The following is an 18,071-nucleotide window of genomic DNA, read 5'->3' as shown; positions in this document are numbered from 1 at the left end:
TCTGGGAGGGTGGGACGGGGACCAATCAAGCCACGTAAACGTGCCCATTGGCATCGCTCAAGGTTTCACACAAGCCGGAAGCAGGGACTGGAGCCACAGAGCCAAGACTGGGTGGGTAGGAATTCCTCAGGGGACAGAGAAGGGGGCGTTGCCAACCCACCAGCCAGCAGGGCCGTTAGGGGACCACGGAGGGGTCTGCAAGGCCCTGGAGGAACCAGAAACCAAGCAGGCTGCAGGCCCCCATGACCACCTTCTAGAAGTGAGATGGACACAGGCCTGCCCCGAGGCAGAGGGACTGGGAGTCTTAGTCCCAAGGAGGCAAAGGTGGGCAGGCAGTGCCGCACAGAGACCACGGGCTCAGGCCTCCTGGGCTTAAGTCACAGCCGCCCGCTTATTAGCTCCATGACTTGAGCAAGATGCTTAATTTCTGGGCATCAATTTTTTCACCTGTCAAAAGAGGTAAACATAGCGTCCACCCGAGGGCTGATCTGAGGTCCGAACAGCCAGTAAATGTAAAATGCTCAGCACGACGTCTGACACACGGCAAGCACCCGGCAGATGTTAACTATTGAAATTGTCAGTTGAGAACCAGAAGGATGGCAGGCTAATCACAATAAAAACGGGAGCAGCTGCACGTATCTAGAAGCGCAGGCCCTCGCGGTTGACGCACACAACTCCAGGGCAAGGGGGGACACTGCTCTTACTCCCCACTTGACTGAGGGGGAAACTGAGGCTCCAAGACATCAAGGAACGCCCATGTCACTAATATTTAGAGCGTTCGCTGTGCGCCACTGTGTCACTCGCCACAGCAGACACAGGAAGTGGTACAGGTGGAAAAACGGGCACAGAGGGGTGAAATAACTCGTTCAAAGGTCACGCGGCCAGTAAGATGCGGACCCCAGAGCTGAGCCCACATTTACCTAGCTCCAGGAGCGATGCCCCTTCGACTCAGCTCTGCCTCCCGGACCTTAAGGCTAGTTGATATGGCCCAAACCTCCATCAGAACCCAAAGCAAGGTGAGGAAACAACGGCTGGCCTAAGAGGGCCTGAGAAAGCCCGCGTGAGCGCGGGGTGCTCGGGTGAGCAGCCCCCACAGGACACCGGGTACCACAGCTCAGGGCAGCCACGGAACCGGACCCGTTACGTGTCGACTGTGCGCCAAGCTGCCCTCTCTGAGGCCTCGTATACGACCACATCTGCGGGCAACACCCCGACCCCCCCTCCCCCAGAGTCCCGTGGCCCTTCGGAACTGCTGCTCAGTATTTACAGTGTTTGCAGAGGGCTGAGCCCGTGGGCTCCAGGCCGATGCCTTCCAGCAGAACCCTCTGTGATCTCCCGAGCGGATGACAGGCTGGAGACAGACGGGCTCCGGCCGGGGCTGCCGCTGACCTGGACGCCACCCCGCGCGCCCTCCCCACCTGCAGTGGTACCTCAGCCCTGGGGCCCACCCAGGAGCAGGCCCGCGGGGAAAACATCTGAGGACGGAGCCATTCTCTGAGTCATCACCTTAGGTGGAGAGGGAGGGAGCGCAAAACCCACACGCAAGTCGGCTCCTTCTGACTTTCCAAGGTCATCTAAACAGACCGCGAAGGCACACAGCCACCCGGCTGCCTGGCGTCACTGCTGATGAGGGTCTTGCTAAATCGGATTTCCCCTCCACTGAACTTGGGCCCTTGCTCTTCTACAGGCTCTTCTGTTATGAACCAGACCTCGGCCATCTACTGGTCGAGGAAGGATTGAGCTCTCCGTCTAGGGACCCCAACCTCCATCCTGTCCAAGGCCCCCCCTTTGACAGCTGACAAGTAGAGAGCCTCATCCTCCACTCCCGGTGTAAAAAGCCTCCTCCCCAGTGTGTGCTCCCCACAGCGACGCAGGCCCGTGCTAACTTCTCAAGCTAAATTTCTGTGGCAGTCTACACGGGTCCAGTCTCCAACTCTTGGGAGCTTTCCCAGAGACAGAGGCGCCTCCGGCCGCTTACGGTTGCACTTGTTTGAGAACGCGTCGAGGGGAGCCCTGCTCTAGCCCTCCTCCCCCTCCCAAGGCTTACGGTCTGGTTCTTAGGTCAGAGCCCAGGACAACTGCAATCAACTTCAGCCTGTACTTTCTGGGGACTTAAGATAAGAGAGTTCTTGGGTCACAGAAGGCCTGGGTCCATCCCGCTCTGCGCCGATCCCTCTATACTTAGCACCCTGTCTGGCACAGAGCAGAGGCCCAGAATATCTTTTGTTGACTGATTGCGTGATGTTTGAGGTCAACAAACTCTCGTCAGTTTGGAAAGCTCCAGATGCAAGCACGACTGTCCTCAAACCCTATGAAGCCAGAGTGGCCAAGCACAGTTGTTAGTAATGCTGGTAAACCCCACGTGATGATTTGGAAATAACTGGTAAGGCTGCAAGCTGAACCCTGTGCGGACAATGTGGCTTAATGAGGACCTGTTGACCTTACGATCATTTCCAAGAGACAGCCGCCAGCTGTTCACAGGGAACGGGAAAGAAGCAAGCCACAAGGCAGAGTATGAAGAAGTACTTTAATAGCTCAAACTCAAAGTCATTGTGCCCCCAGTTCTGAAGAGATTCCTAAAAGAGGCAACTTCGGCCGTTTGGGAAGCCAACGGTCACCGGCCTGTGGTCTCTGGCGTCCATCTCCTCCGGGTGCTGACCGCGAGGAAAGCAAAGACGTGCCCAGGACCATTCTGGCTCCCGTGGGGCCTTCCTCCACCTATGCGTTATATCAACTGCCTTAGTTGGACTAAGATGATGACTCAGTTAAAGGGAGAGACAAATGTTGACTGTCTAAGCAGGAACAGTCCAAGCCGGCAAGGAAAAGCACACTGCATACATAGGAATACAGAAGGGCGAGCTTCTGCCTACGGATCTATGACATTACATTTGTTTTGCCTGCAAACTATCAAGAAGGATTCTGTTGGCCAGGGTGCTTCTGCTGAACAAGGAACATGGTGGTCCGAAGTCTTGAGTGTCCTGTGCCACCAGCCCAGAGTCATCACGCACCGTCCACTGGAGAGTCTTTGAGGGGAAACATGAAATCCAGCTCATGCCTCTACCTACGGGTCGATTTCTTCAGGAATCACCGTAATCATAATGTCTTCGTTGCCCCTGCGGACAACCATGTTCAGGGTGCTTTCCTTTTTAATGACGTCACTGACGTCATTAGCGGAGACCACCGACTGTCCGTTGATGCTGATTATGACGTCATTTTCCTTGAGCCCACCCCTGCAACACAAGGGGAAACACAACTGTAACGCTTCCATTCCCCCGGGTCTAACTGCCATGAGAGGGACTCGACTGTGCATTGACAGAGGCACAGTTTAGAACCCAGAAGCCCCGAGCGCATCGGGTGGGGGGATGCCGAACTCACACGACAGTAGCTTCAACTACCAACGGATTGCGTCGTTTCCTTTTGAGGGTTTTAGGCCAAATCATCAGTCCTGTCCATAGCAGAAATGCTCCCCAGCACTTGTTATGATCGGATGACAGACTGAGCCCAGAGGAGGTCAAGGATATGCCGCTACCTTGTATCATCTACCATGTGTCGTGCCCGTGGCCAGCTTGCTTGTAATGGGCATCACAACTCAGAGGACGGTCCCCTGAGGAGCAGGTGGAATGGATCCGCCTTCTTTTGTGTTACTATTGCTGTAACTCTAGCGCTTACAAATAAGCAAGAGTCAAATAAGTGTCAAATAAGCTATTACGGTCCTTTAGTGGTCTAGCACAGCGTCAGCAAACTTTTTCTGTAAAGGGCCAGATAGGAAATATTTTGGACCTTGCAGGCCACGTGGCATCCGGCACAACTCAACTCGACTGCCGTGGCCGTAAAGCCACTGTAGGCAGTGTGTAACTACCGAGCTTGGCTGTGTCCCAGTAAACTTCACTTACGGACACTGAAATGTCAATTTCGTACAATTTTTATGCATCAGAAGAAAATACTCTTGCTTCAAAATTTTTTCAGCCGTTGAAAAACACAGTATCTATCCTTCGCCCACGGGTCATATTCAAGCGGAGCAGTCGGCGGGCCAGATCCGGGCCCCAGGGAACAGCTTGCAGGCCCCGCCCCGTCTAGCTCTTCTCCCTGCATATTATGTCCGAAGAAGTAAGAAGTGCCGACTGCCTGCTGAGCTACTTCTTTTCATGTTACTTGGATGTTACCTGGGTTATTGTTCTGGAGGTGTGGACAGGTATGGCCTGGTCGGTAACAGACGGAATCAGAGAAGGCAGGCCTCTACGGGAGATGTGTCCCTCTGGCGGCCCAGGACGGGACCACTGCCCAAGATCTCAGGGCCACTGCTCCCTCAACCCTCTTTCCCCAGCCAGGCCTGCCCCAGAGACTCATGAGAGTCAGATGTGGCTCCTTCCACCTGAATCACCTCTCATGAAGTGAGGACTTCTGAGGACAGGAAGCACCCTTTTGCTGATGAGTGCTGAGCTGAACCAGGCCCGAAGGGCCCGGCTGGCGGGACCAAGGGTGTCCAACCCTTTCCTCAGGGACCCTCACCACCACCTGAGCCGATATGAAAAGAACACAGCCTCCCCCGACCGCCCCCAGGAACCGCAGGGATAATCCGGCAAAGAGAAAATAGTTCTAACTCACGCTTCCGCTGGAGTGTCAGGAATGACTTCAATGATATACGCTCCCGAAAGCACATCCGGGAAGTCTCGGTGACGGTCTTTTAGCTCTTTGGCTTTGCTGCTCGGGAGGAAAACACCTGCGTTAACATCAAGTGACAAGGGGCCTCTGTTGGCTGAGACTCAGCTCTCACCCAGCTTCTCCTCCTGATCCCTGAATCCGAAATAAAATAGCCCCAGGACGTCTGATTCTGCTTCGCTTACATGTCTATTAGAGTCAAAGATCTACTGGCTGACACGAAGTACGGTGCTTTATAATGCTTATTATTCGTAATTTTACTAATGATTTAATAGTAGCTATTGTAACGTAAGGAGTGAATATGGTGTAGCGGTTGCCCAGGTTTGGAGCCCCAGCTCTGCCACTTTCTGTGTGATCCTGGGCAGCTGCTTAACCTCTCTGTGCCTTAGTTTCCTCACCTACAAAACAGGAATAATGACAATACTCTATGATGTAGGGGTCGTTTTGAGGATTAGGTGAGATGGTCTGGACGCAGCACCTGGCCTGGTGCGGAGCAAATGTGCGGTAAATACAGTGGCTGGTGTCACTGTGGCTGGCGACCCGTGCCACCACCCGTGGATCCGAGCCTGGGCACACGTTCAATCACTCGGTCCTCACCACCCACCAAAATGTCTACACTGTTGTCCTGGTCCCGGAGAGGAGGAAACTGAGGCACAGAGGTCAAGTCATTCCCCAGGTCATTAGCCAGGAAGTCGCACAGCTGGGACAAGAACTCAGGAAGCCAAATGCTAGGGTGTATATTCCTTCCCCATGCCTTCATCGCCCACAGTTCCAAGACAAGTAACTGATTCACATTTGAGTCTTAGCAAATCAGTCCATACATTGTGGAGTGCTAAAAACGACACCACCATTCATAATATGCATCTAAAGGATAGTAATATGGTCACGATTAATAGTAAATTAATTACGATAATTCATACGTTAATGGCGACATGAATACGTTCTGCTCTTTGCTACCTGTACCTGCAAGAGTTCCCACTGTGCCCTTAGTTACCAGGACTCGTGTGGTTATACCAGACTTTTTCATCAAGGGTAAAACACCAGTACGTTATTAGCCTGGCAGCCGCATGCCACAGCTTCCACCGGCTCCGGCAAACAAGCCTGACCCAGCATTCCGGCAGCCACAGCCCACACACGGTCGCACTCCCACAAGGCAGGGTGCTCTGGGCTGAGGGAGGTGCTGGGGCACTCCTGGAATGTGGGTTTCAACGGAACAAGTGGTAAAAGGAAGACATGAGGGAGAGTGACCAACACGCCCCACTGTCCAGGCCTGCCTTCAAAGAGGAGGGCAGAATCTTCTAGAAGGAAGGACCTGTTCCCTCCAAACACAAACAAAACCCCCAAAATGAAGCATAAAACCAGAGGCCCAGGGGAATGGCCCCTCCTCTTTCCTGATGTTGCTCAATTATAACCAGAAACCGAGATGCTTAAGGCAGCATGAGGTTTCCCTTTCAGGGCGCCAGTGAGAGCCTTCCTAAGTTTAGGTTTACGTTTAAGATACACACACAGACCCGCTTACCCACCTGGATGTGAGTGACATCATTCGGATGCCAATATACTTCTTCTTGGTAACGGCTTTGCCTGGTGGGACAACAAAAGGACAACAGGTCAGTCCAGTTGGCAGCTGTACTGGGGACACCAGGAGCCGTGAGGTTCAATCCCTGCAGTGTATAAAGTCAGGGCCAGGGGGGGGAATGCTGACAATGTGGTTCAAATCCTTCTCAGACCCCTACCTGCCATGGCACCTGGGGAAAGTCCTGTCATTTCTGTTAATGGCCAAAAACTGGAGTGATACTTGCTTCCTCTTTGCCTTATCCTGACCTCCAATGAGGGTTCTAGCCCTCTGTTAAATCCAGAATCTGAGCCCTTCGTCCCACCCTGGCGTGGATGACCAGGAGAGTCTCTCACCTGGTCCTACAACTTCTGCCCGGCCCCTCCAGCGGAGTCTCCATGCAGCCATGACAATGACTTTTCAAAGACGTCCACCAGATCATGACCGTCCCTGTTCTCAGTACAACCCAAGGCCTTCACCATGGCCACCACGGCACAGAGGTCAAGTCTCCGTGACCCTGGCTAACTGCTTTCTGCATCCATCTGTGTGACCCTGAACCTCACTGCACTCCAGCCACGTGACCCACTCGCTGTGTGTGCTGTGCCCACAACGGAGGCCTTGAATCCACTGTTCCTTGGTCTGGAACGTCCCCCTCCCGGCACTCCCCCAGCTCACCATCCTGCTTCATTTTCAGGGAAGCATCATTGGTATCTGAAACCTTGCATGTTTGTCTAGCATCACCCTCCCTCCTCCTCCAGTCAGAGTGTAAACATCACACATGCCGGGGACCTTGTGGAGCCATGGAACCCCCAGCCTAACCCCAAGCAGATACGGGTCAACAAACATGTGTGGAATGAACGATCTCCCTGAATCTCAGTTTTCTTATCACTGAAATGGGACTAATACTTCCCTCCTGAGAGGGCAAAGGAACTTAATGAAATAAAATGATGTATAGAAATCACCTAGGATCATGACTGGTACATATTAAACCAGACCACATGAAACATTCACGGCCAAAAAGGGTCAAACTTCTGTGACCCAATGCCAGGGGCCTAACAACGTGTATCCCATATTCCTTCTCGATCCGAAAAGGCTTAGCTGATGTTCAGGGGTGCAGCCGGGCCTGCCTGAACCACCCACGGCCACGCGGGGCCATGCTTTACCTTTGGCCTGTCGGTCATGGGACTCGGTTAGGAACTTTTTAATCTTATCTGATGGGATTGCAAAGGAGATTCCGGCTGTCACCTTCAGAGTGTTAATCCCAATGACTTCGCCATCCTGAAAAGCAAGATGGAAACAGCCTGTTGAGCCCACGAAGGTTTGCCAGAAGACACGCACCAAAAGCGAACAGATCGTCTGTAATGAAGGAAGTCTTTGAGCTGTGAATGGGTGGGGAGGGGGAACCGGGTGGAGGGGGTCCCGGGGCCGCAGGGGGAGAGGCATCACTTGGGCAGTACGAGCCAACACACATCAGGCTCTGTCCTCAGGGAGCACCGTGCCACAAAAACAGCCTCAAGAGGCTGGTTTCGAGGTGCTCCTTTGCTCCTTTCCCAGGGAATATTTCCGAAACCTCAGAGTCCCTTAGGTGGCTGTCCACAGCCTCCAGCTTCTTCCATGTTCCGTGATCTAAAGATTCCTCTGCTGACACCCAGGGGGACAACCTTAGTGACTACGGGTTACCGGGAAAACACAGTGCTATCTCCGTGCTGTCTCAGCAGCCACAGATGTTACAGGGGCTGCAGGGTAAGGCCCCGCCTCGCTTCCTCTGCTTGTCACAGACCGGCTTCAGATCACGGAGGAAGCCAGTCTACGGGCTGTGCTCTCGTTCAAGACAGATTCCTGGTTTGGCGAACGCTACTCGTGGAATAACAAGACCCCTTCACCGTTATTCTGCACACCCTCGTTGAATGGTTTGTTTAGCGCGGGCTGATAAGGGACAAGTGCCAAGCGACTACAAATTCTCTCCTCGTACAGTTCCTGCAACACTGAGAATTCGGTCCCCGACACAGAGAACCTTCCAGCAGGCGCTGCCACCCAGGGCCTCTCTAAAGACGGCCTCGATTTCCCATGGAGGGAAATGAGAACAGGGCTGGGTGACCCCTGAGCGGCGTGGGCCCCACTCTGACAGATTCTAAAGCTTCCCTTTTCATGCTTATGTATTTAAATATAGCCCTTATGTGACATCTCCGTGAGCGGGGGCGACTCCTCATTTCAGCCAGGTCTTAAGGGAGGGCTCCTGGCCAAGACAAAGACTGTGGACGAGCCAAGCCAGCTCCTGTGGCGGCCTGGGGACCTCATTTGAAGGCCGTGCCTTTTTGTAACAGGCCAGAGCTGCTGACACCTTCAAAAGAAAGGCCTCCCCCTTTGGCCGCTCCTGGGTTGGACCCAAATTCCACTGAATTTACTTGTAACTTTGAAACCCAAGCATGTCTGCTGGCATAACACTTCCAACCCCGACTCCCACATGCCTTACTCTTTCCAGAAAAGATAAGAAGGGTAATTTCTAAGGATGCGGTACAGACTCACAGATTTCACTGTAAAAGAATCAGATAATGTGCTGTGGCAAGTTCATGTCTGAAAAGAAAGCAAAAAACAGCAAAACAAAAAACAAAAAAACATGTACACAGATTTTTTTTTTTTTAAAAAAAAAAGGCCTTACCAGGTTTACTAATGGTCCTCCCGAGTTTCCATACTGAAATTAAGCAAAGATGAAAAGGTTATGAGTTTATGTCTTTACATGGCCCTGTGCATTTCCCTGCCTGGCAGGTTCTCTCCTAGGATTTGTTCCTGTCAACCTAATATGCTGCTGGAAAAAGGGGCCTTAAACATTTTCAGAAAGTTTTAGATGTGCCATAAATGGGGGAAAAAAATTTTTTTTTTTTGGCTCCAAAGCCCAGAGGCCAACTATGACCCCCCTCAGACACCCAACACCCATTTCCTTCTCCTGGCAACACACTGGCTACCAACCGGTATTTCAAACCTGCCCCCACCCCCCCCACCCCCGCTACGCGATCCCCGCTTTGCCGCTGTGGCTGGAAATCCACATGGTTTGTTCTTTTTCCACTACTTCATGCGGATCACAAGAAAGTTTGGGAATGAAACCTTTCAGAGCAGCAAATGTACAAAACACACTGTTTCTTATTTATTAGACAGATGTAGGGGGAAACACGTTGCTCTTTAGAAAGGCCGATCCATGGGGCGCCTGGGTGGCTCAGGCGGTTGAGCGACCGACTTCGGCTCGGGTCATGATCTCACGGCCCGTGAGTTCGAGCCCCGCGTCAGGCTCTGTGCTGACAGCTCGGAGCCTGGAGCCTGCTTCGGGTTCTGTGTCTCCCTCTTGCTCTCCGCCCCTCCCCCACTCATGCTCTGTCTCAGAAATAAACATTTAAAAAAAAAAAAAAAAAGAAAGGCCAATCCTATAAGGAGACAGCCGAAGGGGAAAAAATGTGGTTTATAAAAGGTTCCATTGAGGAGATGGTGTGGAGCAAGGCCTGGCCTCCTTAGACATGGAACAGTATGGGCCTAACACTCAGACCGCGCCCCAAGGCAGAGCGAGCACCTCCGGGGGTGACAGCACCTGCACCAGGGTGAACGTCCCTCCTGCATAGAGCCTCAACATCAGGTCCACTGAGCAGCCTGGGGGCAGAGGAGCCACGGCCCCTCCAGTGGGATGGGGAGCTCCCTTGGGCTGCAGACCTTGGCGTACCCGAAGTCCCCTTCACAGGAGTCCCTGGAGATGACTGAGGCCGAGGACCAGCCCTCGGCCTCAGCCGCTCTAGGGGTTCAGAGGTAACGCCTTGGCCGGCACCTCGAGGATCCTGGCTCCACCCCGGGTTCCTAAGCCCAGCTTTCCAAACACCTGCCCGACCCTACGGGACTCACGTTGATGATGGCGTCGGTCTGGATGTAGTCCATGTCCGAGTTCCGGAGCCCCAGCTCTTTGCCACCGCGCTGGGTGGTGCTGACGATCCCAGTGGTGACCGTGTTCTGAAGGGAGAACGGGCTTCCGATGGCGACCACAAACTCCCCCGGCCGCAGCTCGGAGGAGCGGCCCAGCAGCAGGACAGGCAGCTTGCCCTGGAACCACAAGGTTGGCATTGCTGCGTTTGGTTAACAGAATGGATGACGCGCAGGCGTCGGGGAGTGTCGGGCGGTGACAGGCCTCATGCGGGAGTGAGGGCAGGCCCGGGGCCTCCCGTCCCCTCCCGCCCACCTCCATCAGCACGTCACAAGCTGCTGAGGGACAAGTGAGCCTTGGAGCCGCTGACCAAGGAGAACACGGAAGGTCATGAGAGGCCACCGCGGGGTCGCGCCCCATCTTGACTATCAGCACAGACCTGCCATGAGACCCTGAGACCAGGGGACAGGAGACAAAGTCTGGACTTGGGGCAAGGCTGCTGAAGAAAGGGAAGACGCACAGAAGGATCCTGAGCCTACACAGCCTTGGGGTGGAATGGGGTGGAAGGAAAGGGCGGAGCCACCCCCGCTCATCACAGGTGCTTCTGTCCGAGTCCTGGAGAATCGGGAGCACTGAGGCTAGAGCCGCACGGGTTCGGCTGGGTGCATCTCTGTGCTAAGTGCAGGGCAATTCTGGAGAGGCGCAGGGAGCGGGAGGGGGCGGCAAGGCATCCAGCTTCCCCCACCCCTCCACCAGCCCCAAAGCCCCAGAAGTAGCCTCTCTCCTCGCCCGAAAAGAGCGCCCCATCGACCACCTCTGCTCCGCGCGGCCCTGGTGAACTGACCAGCCCCGCGAGCCTGATCCCCAGGGCCCTGTGAGGCTCCGGCAGAGGCAGAAGCTCCAAATAACTCTTCACACTGAAACAGGGCAAAATGAGGCTACTCCCACAGCTGGAGTAGCCAGGCCTAGAGCTGGGCTTCCATTGGGACGGCCTGAGGCTCTCCCCCTCCCTTACTTCCTGAGCCAAGCAAACCTTCCTCTCGCCTTTGTTCCCTGAGTCAAGACCAGGGTAGTGGCTGCCCAAACAACGGGAACCAGGCCCAGGAAGCCGAGACCCCGCCCAGGCCTCATGCCCGTCCAGCCCCCTCACATCCACCTCAACAAAGAAAGAAAGAGATGAGGGGGGCCCCCCGAGAGGATGGGGTGGGCGAAAACCAGGGTTATTTTAGCATCTGCTCTGACACGGAGAGGGCAGACACCAGCGGATGAGGTGAGGTGCCCATTTAACAGATGGACAAATTGAGGCCCCAAAAGACAGGGTGACTCGAGACAGAGCAGAGATTCACACATCAGACTGTGCCCCCAAACCCAGATTCCCTCATCTTCTGACATGGCGCTAAGCCATAAAGACCCCTTCCGCCCCTAATAAGGAAGACGCCAGTTCAGAAAGTTCACGGAGGAAGAAGGAACATTGGAGAAGGGATCTAAGACCTCACGCTGACTTCGAGAAATGGCAATGAGAAGGAACGCCCCTCAGAGCACAGACAACCAGAAGCGCAGTAGAGGCCTGTCAAGGGCACAGATTAGATCCTGATTAGATCCTGGTGCGAGTTCATAACCCCCTGGTCTCCAGTGTTGTCGTCTGGAAAATGGGAATAACGCGGCACAGCTCTCTCACGGGTGAGTTGTGAGAATTAGGCGACAAGACCCGAACAGCACCGTGAATACCGCCTGGCTCATGTTAAGTACCTAATGTGACTGGGACGTGTCAGCATCGTCTAAGTGTTAGTTACCGTTACTAGCACTGGGATCTGTGCAGACCCAATGGGGGAACCCGGCCAACTAAACTCCCACAAGCTCGTCTGCCGTCGCCCAGCCGGGAAGAGGCAGGTGGCACGGGTCTACACTACCAGTGACCCTTGGGGTCGCCCGAGGCCGGAGCGCACGGTGCTGTTCTGGAAGGGGCAGGCCCGCGGCCCCGCACCCCCAAGCTCCTCGGCGTCCAGAGGCACACCAGCGGCTCAGTTCGGCCTGTTTACTCTGGGCCCGTGCCAGCCACCCCTGCCAGGAATGACTTCATCCAGCAGTCACAGCGGGTGGGCGAGCAGGGCCAGTGACGTATACTCAGCCACTCTGGGGGAGGCCTGCTGGGGACACTACCCCTCCTTCGGGGCTGGGCCAGGGGACACGGCGGCGAAGGATCCTGGGGCTGGCTGTGTCTGGCTGCCCAAGATAACAGTTGCTTTTCACCAACTCCAAGGCAAGAGATCAAGTTCAAACAGAGAGGTGGGCCCAGCCCACATCAGCTCAGACACAAACCGGGAACCGCATCAGAAAGTTCCGTGGGGCAGGGCTCGCCGTGGGGCTCTCAATCAGCCTTGGCACACCCTCGATTCCTGCATTCCACCTGCACCCCGTCGGAAGGGAACCAGGCCCAGGCTCCCAGTTCTCGGGGTTCAGGAGGCAGAGGGGCTCTGAAGATGACACCCCTTGAGCTCTTGTTTCCCAAGTCTGAGCTCGAGGCAGAGGACGAGGCAGGGAGACAAACACTTTGGGGTCAGCAGAAGCTGTAAGGACAGAGGAGAGCACCCCCCACTGCCCCCCGCCACCATGAGGGGAGGAGAATACCAGGGGCCTGGGTGCTGCTCAGCCGTGCTCATTGGGGAGGGCCGGGCCTGGGGGACTTTAGCACGGTGAAGTCCTCACACTCAAGGGACCACACGGGCTTGGACAAGTGGACACCAGTGGTACTAGCCCAAGTCTCCCCAGGAACCAATCCTCCCTGGAACACAACCGGGGGAAAGAACCCTGGATCCCAAGAGGCCAAACCTGCACCAATGGTACCAATGGGCAATGCCAACCCTCACCTTGTGTAAGCTGTTACTCACTCGTCTCCTGGATCACGAAGGACGATCGTAGACAAAAATAAGCAAGCGGACATATCCCAAGGGGGTGGGATTTTTAACACGAAGCCTCTACTGACATGGAAGGGAATGAACCTTCCACCTCCCGTTCGACAAAGCACTTTCACGGCCACCTTGAGAATTAGGGCCTGCGTCCCCTCCATTTCACAGATGTGGAAACTGAGGCCCAGAGATGCAGTGACTCGTCACAGCTCATGAGCAGCCTGGCTAACAAAGAGAACAGGCTTCCCAACTCTCAGACCTGCGCTCCTAGTACGTGTCACCCTGAAGTCTAAGTGGAGGCAGAGATCTTTGCAAAGGGGTGACGTGGGGCAGGAATGTGGGTCAGGCCAGGCTTACAGCTCTCCATGAAGTCAAAATGCCTTCTCAGGGCCATCTGGCCCCTGCTCCCCGCAGGGGCTGCTGGCCCCACAAGCATCAGGCTCTCTAGCTGTTCCGGATCCAAGTAGGCTCATCTGATCAGTCTTTACCTCGGGTCTGTCTGCCCGAAGCAGCTATACCTCTGCTGGCCAAATTCCTACTCAGTAATTGAGCATTTTATCCCATGGCTGTCTAGACACACGGTCCACGGGGGGCCTCGGGGGGGATGAAACGCAGATACCGCTGGAAGCACCAAGACACGTCTTGGCCTTGACCGCTCAGCCCACTCCTGGTTTAACTCCGCAGTGCTGCCGGAAGGCTGGCTCCCGAGACACCCACATCAAAGCCGCCTCGAGGCTCCTGAGCAGACGCTCCGCCTGAGTCTCCTTCTGAAGCGGCCCCAGCTTCACAGGGCCTGTCGGAGAAGCCAGCCCCTCTCCTGACAGCCCCTTCCCACAGCTCACCATCCCGGGCACACAGCACGCCTGCGATGTTAAGACACAAGCATCTCTCCTCCACTCGGTATGAAGCAAGGGTGCGAGCAGCATCTATTCCCACGTCGGATCCTTTAGCCACCGGGTGGATGAAAACCTAAGTCGGGTGTGCACGCTGCAGCAGTGTGTGTGTGTGCGGGGGAGGGCGGGGTGGTGCGGGGGGTTGAGCTCGTAAGTGGCCGCAGCGAGACTCCAAGGCTCCGTATCAGAGCCGAGAAGGAGCCCTCGGGCTGTACCCGGACAGCCTGAGTCTCACGTTTGGCCCAAGTCCTTCAAGGACTGGGGATATTTCATAGCGTGCCCGGTATGCTCCCAGTTCTCAAGGTCACATTCATGCTCATGGGGTGGGGCGGGGGAGCTATCTGGATGTGACTCAAGACCACTAAACAGCATCCTCACAACAGCACCACCGAGAGTGACTTTAAGAAAACACGAGGGGCGCCTGGGTGGCTCAGTCGGTTAAGCGTCCGACTTTGGCTCAGGTCATGATCTCACGGTCCATGGGTTCGAGCCCCGCGTCGGGCTCTGTGCTGACAGCTCAGAGCCTGGAGCCTGTTTCAGATTCTGTGTTTCCCTCTCTCTCTGACCCTCCCCTGTTCATGCTCTGTCTCTGTCTCAAAAATAAATAAACGTTAAAAAAATAAATTAAAAAAAAAAAAAAAAAAGAAAACACGAAACCCCCTAACTCCTGGGTTTTCAGCCCACTGTCACCCAGGCGGAGGGAGAAACAGCCCAGGTGAGATTGTCAGAAGTCCTGGGTGTGGACTCCAGACTCACCAGGTCTGTATTAAATTACCAAACACTAGCCATTGGCAGGATACTGACTGTGAGGTGCGTTTAATGCTAGAACTTGGGGGAGGTGAGCGTACAGTGTGATTAAAGAAGGCTCTCCCATTCATTTAATTACAACAAACAAACAACCAGCAGGCCTGGCAGCACTCCCATGAAACACTACCACCATGAAAGAGAACTTTCTCAACAAGCATTCACCGAGCATCTCCTAAGTGCCCGGCACAGTGAACACAGAAGATCCATGAAATCCATCCGTGCCCACCCCTCCAGCCGTACTGCCTGATGGGTTGGAGAGTCACACGGCAGTAAAAAAGCACATGGTCCAAATCTCCATTGCCAGGGTCAGTTCAGTCTAGAATGTTCCATAAAGGCTAAATATAGATCAACACGAAAAACGATTTGGGTGTTTCAATTAGGGTATTTTCAGCTGCAAGTATCAGAAAACCCTACTCAAAATGGAGTAAATGTCCAGCTGTTCAAGGGCAAGATGGTGGCAGGGCTGATCACCTCAAAGACTCACGGACATCCTTCCTTCTGTCTGATCAACTTAAGCCACCTGCCTTCCAAGTGTTATGTAAAGACAGGACTATGCCCAGTGGATGTAAAAGGATCTTTTCTCTTCTGTGTGTCTCTTCAGAAGAGCAAAGAATCCAGAGGCCCCGCACATTCTTCTTCCTGGGTCATCGGCCAGCAATTAGTCATAAGATTACCCTCAACCATGCTTTGACAAGGGGAACATGGCCCCCATGACTGCCTTAGCTTCTCCAGAATCTGTCTGCCTTAGGAATGGGGTGGATCATGGTGGGACAGACCAGGGCTGGAGCAGCAAGGAGAAGAAGGGCTGTGGGGTGGGAGCCATCAGCAACCCCCAAGGCTTAGGGGAAAATGGTTCACTGTAGAGCAGCGATCCGAGGCGCTCCTGGGTGGCTCAGGCAGTTAAGTGTCCAACTCGGCTGAGGTCATGATCACACAGTCCGTGAGTTCAAGCCCTGAATCGGGCTCTGTGCTACCAACTCAGAGCCTAGAGGCTGTTTCAGATTCTGTGTCTCCTTCCCCACCTCTCCCCCACTCACGCTCTCTCTGTCGCTCTCTCAAAAATAAATATTAAACAAAGTTTAGAGAAGCGATCCTAATACCTAACAATGTTTGGGAAGGGCTCTACTAAGTATATGCTCCTTCATGCGGTTTTTCGGTGGGGTTGGGATGGGAGCAAAAGGAGAAATCTGCCTCAAAAACAAGTAATGGTCACGAAATGTCTGTGTTCGTGCAAGACACAAATGGTCCAAGCAGAGCCTGGCCTAACCCACCCCTTGTATGCGTGCCCTACGTGCGTCGTGCTCTGTCATCTGCTTGATGTTTACAACCAGACACTCTGGGGCGCCTGAATGGCTCAGTCTGTTGAGTGTCCAACTTCAGCTCAGGTCATGATCTCATGGTTCATGAGTTAGAATCCCACATCAGGCTCTGTGCTGACAGCTCAGAGCCTGGAGCCTGCTTTGGATCCAGTGTCTCCCTCTCTCTCTGCCCCTCCCCTGCTCGCGCTCTGTTTCCATCTCTCTCTCTCTCTCTCTCTCTCTCTCTCTCTCTCTCTCTCTCTCAAAAGTAAATAAACATTTTAAAAAAAGTTTACAACCAGACGCTCAGTGGGACAGACCATCGTGCCCATGACAACGACGTTCCCACAGCTAGGAGATGGAGGTCCCAGGACCAGAATCCTCCCTCTGCCTCCAACCCAAGTGACCTTCTCTCCGGCCTACCCTGCCCACTGCCCAAATGCTCATGGTGCAGGACCTTCCCACAGGGACAAGTGAGGGCAGCAGAGATGGTACATGACAGGGCACCTGGGGAGTCGAAGGGCAATCAGCACAGAAACCAGCCAGGGGAGGCCATGTTCACGAGTCCTCGGGGCGAGGGCCTGGGTCATGCTGTTTCTCCAGTGCCGGGAAGCTGAACTATCCTCAGACAAGCCTGGGCCGGGGCCTGGCGGCAGGGCTGTGTGGCCCCACCTGCTTCGAGGACTCTGCGTGGGGCCTGGACTCCTGCTGAACGTGAATCACAACCACCGGAAGCCCTGAGGAAGGAAGGCTGGGTCTGTGCTGGGTAACGTCCTGGGTGATGGCTTCCTTTGGGCTTATTCTCCAGCAGCAGCCAAGGGTTGTGCATAAGTGGAGACTCAGACACAGTCACGCCACACGCACACGCACATACGTGCCCCCTCGGCCACCGCGTATCCCAGGAGCACAATGTCCCAGGCAGCGGGACAGCCGGGTTTGGACCCGGTTCTGTATTAACTCACTCTGCGACCTTGGGCCACCTGATTGACTTCTCTGAGTCCCGGATTTGGCTACTTCTAAAATAAGGTTGTTGGAGGCCGGTGATGTCCAAGGTCATTCCAGCTCTGACAATTAGGGTTCTTTCCAAAAGACCTGGCCGATTTCCAAAAAACCTATTAGCAGACAACCATTAAACTGATGAGATCAAAACAGGCACCGCCGTCCTTAATAAATCTCTTTTCCTACAAGTCCCCGACGGGGGCAGATGGTCCTTGCAAGCGCCTGCCTCAAGAGGAGAGGGGACTCCTGGAATTCTCCAGATGCTGGCTCAGCCTGTAGTCATCTAGAGAGGACCTAAAGGCAATGGCCTGTCAGTCTTTCAGCGTCCGGCCACACTGGGTTCTGCCTACGAGCCCTTGAATGCTCTCAAACCACTGCACTCCTGCCCTGAAGCTGACAGAGAAGGCCAATGAAACAAACCATAAAACTGAACGGAAAAAAATGTTTTTAACCTAATGAGGCAAGTGAACTACTTCTTTCTCTTCCTTGGAAAGTATAAAGTGCTCCTGTTACAAAAATATTTTCGTTGCCGAGTCGGCGGGAGCCGCTGCCTCTCCGCCGCCCGGCACGCTCGTTGTCAAGGGGCTGGAGCCCCAGGCTGGTCCTGAGTGTGTCGGCCGCAGTGTGCCTCAAAGGCTAATGTTGCAGCGGCTGGCTGGGACTCAACTGAGTGATTCCATGTGCTTTCTGGAAACAGTTATGCTAACCTTTCATTTTCTTTAAAAAAAAAAAAAAATATGTAATGGAGAAAATAGCACGTCCCCCATACCCAGCGAGAAGCAGAGCCACTAACTTGCCTGCTTACCGTGGAAAAGCAAACTAGGTCGCAGAGGCATTGGAGGGGGGGTGCTGTCAGCATCTAAGACTGTTCCACGGATGGGAGTAGGGGAGGGTTCAGGTGGGGGAGACGGGAGAAGTGGGGGAGGCAGAGGGAGAAAGAGGAAGAGAGCATGGTCAAGCCTGAACAGAAAGAGAAGGAGCAGGCCAGCAACCCCCTCGTCCCTGTCTGTGAACCCCACCAGAATATTTAGTCTCCGTCAGGCTATAAACACTGGCATC

General features: G+C 54.3%; 1 protein-coding gene across 1 annotated transcript in view; it reads right to left on the bottom strand.

Annotated features, from left to right (window-relative positions):
- Positions 1-2,513: 2,513 nt before the first annotated feature.
- Positions 2,514-18,071, bottom strand: part of HTRA1 (HtrA serine peptidase 1) — a 51,086-nt gene continuing 35,528 nt past the window's right edge. The window contains exons 4-9 of the mRNA XM_043597769.1: positions 10,094-10,288; positions 8,871-8,903; positions 7,375-7,489; positions 6,183-6,240; positions 4,606-4,701; positions 2,514-3,230 (exon numbers count right to left, since the gene is read on the bottom strand). Of these exons, the coding sequence (XP_043453704.1) occupies positions 3,062-3,230; positions 4,606-4,701; positions 6,183-6,240; positions 7,375-7,489; positions 8,871-8,903; positions 10,094-10,288 (666 nt within the window). The 3' untranslated portion in view covers positions 2,514-3,061. The remainder of the gene's footprint in view (positions 3,231-4,605; positions 4,702-6,182; positions 6,241-7,374; positions 7,490-8,870; positions 8,904-10,093; positions 10,289-18,071) is intronic.

This window comes from Prionailurus bengalensis, chromosome D2 (assembly GCF_016509475.1).
Source record: "Prionailurus bengalensis isolate Pbe53 chromosome D2, Fcat_Pben_1.1_paternal_pri, whole genome shotgun sequence".
NCBI classification, from domain to species: Eukaryota; Metazoa; Chordata; class Mammalia; order Carnivora; family Felidae; genus Prionailurus; species Prionailurus bengalensis.
Note: the sequence above shows the minus strand (reverse complement) of the source record. Positions and strands in the feature narration are given on the sequence as shown.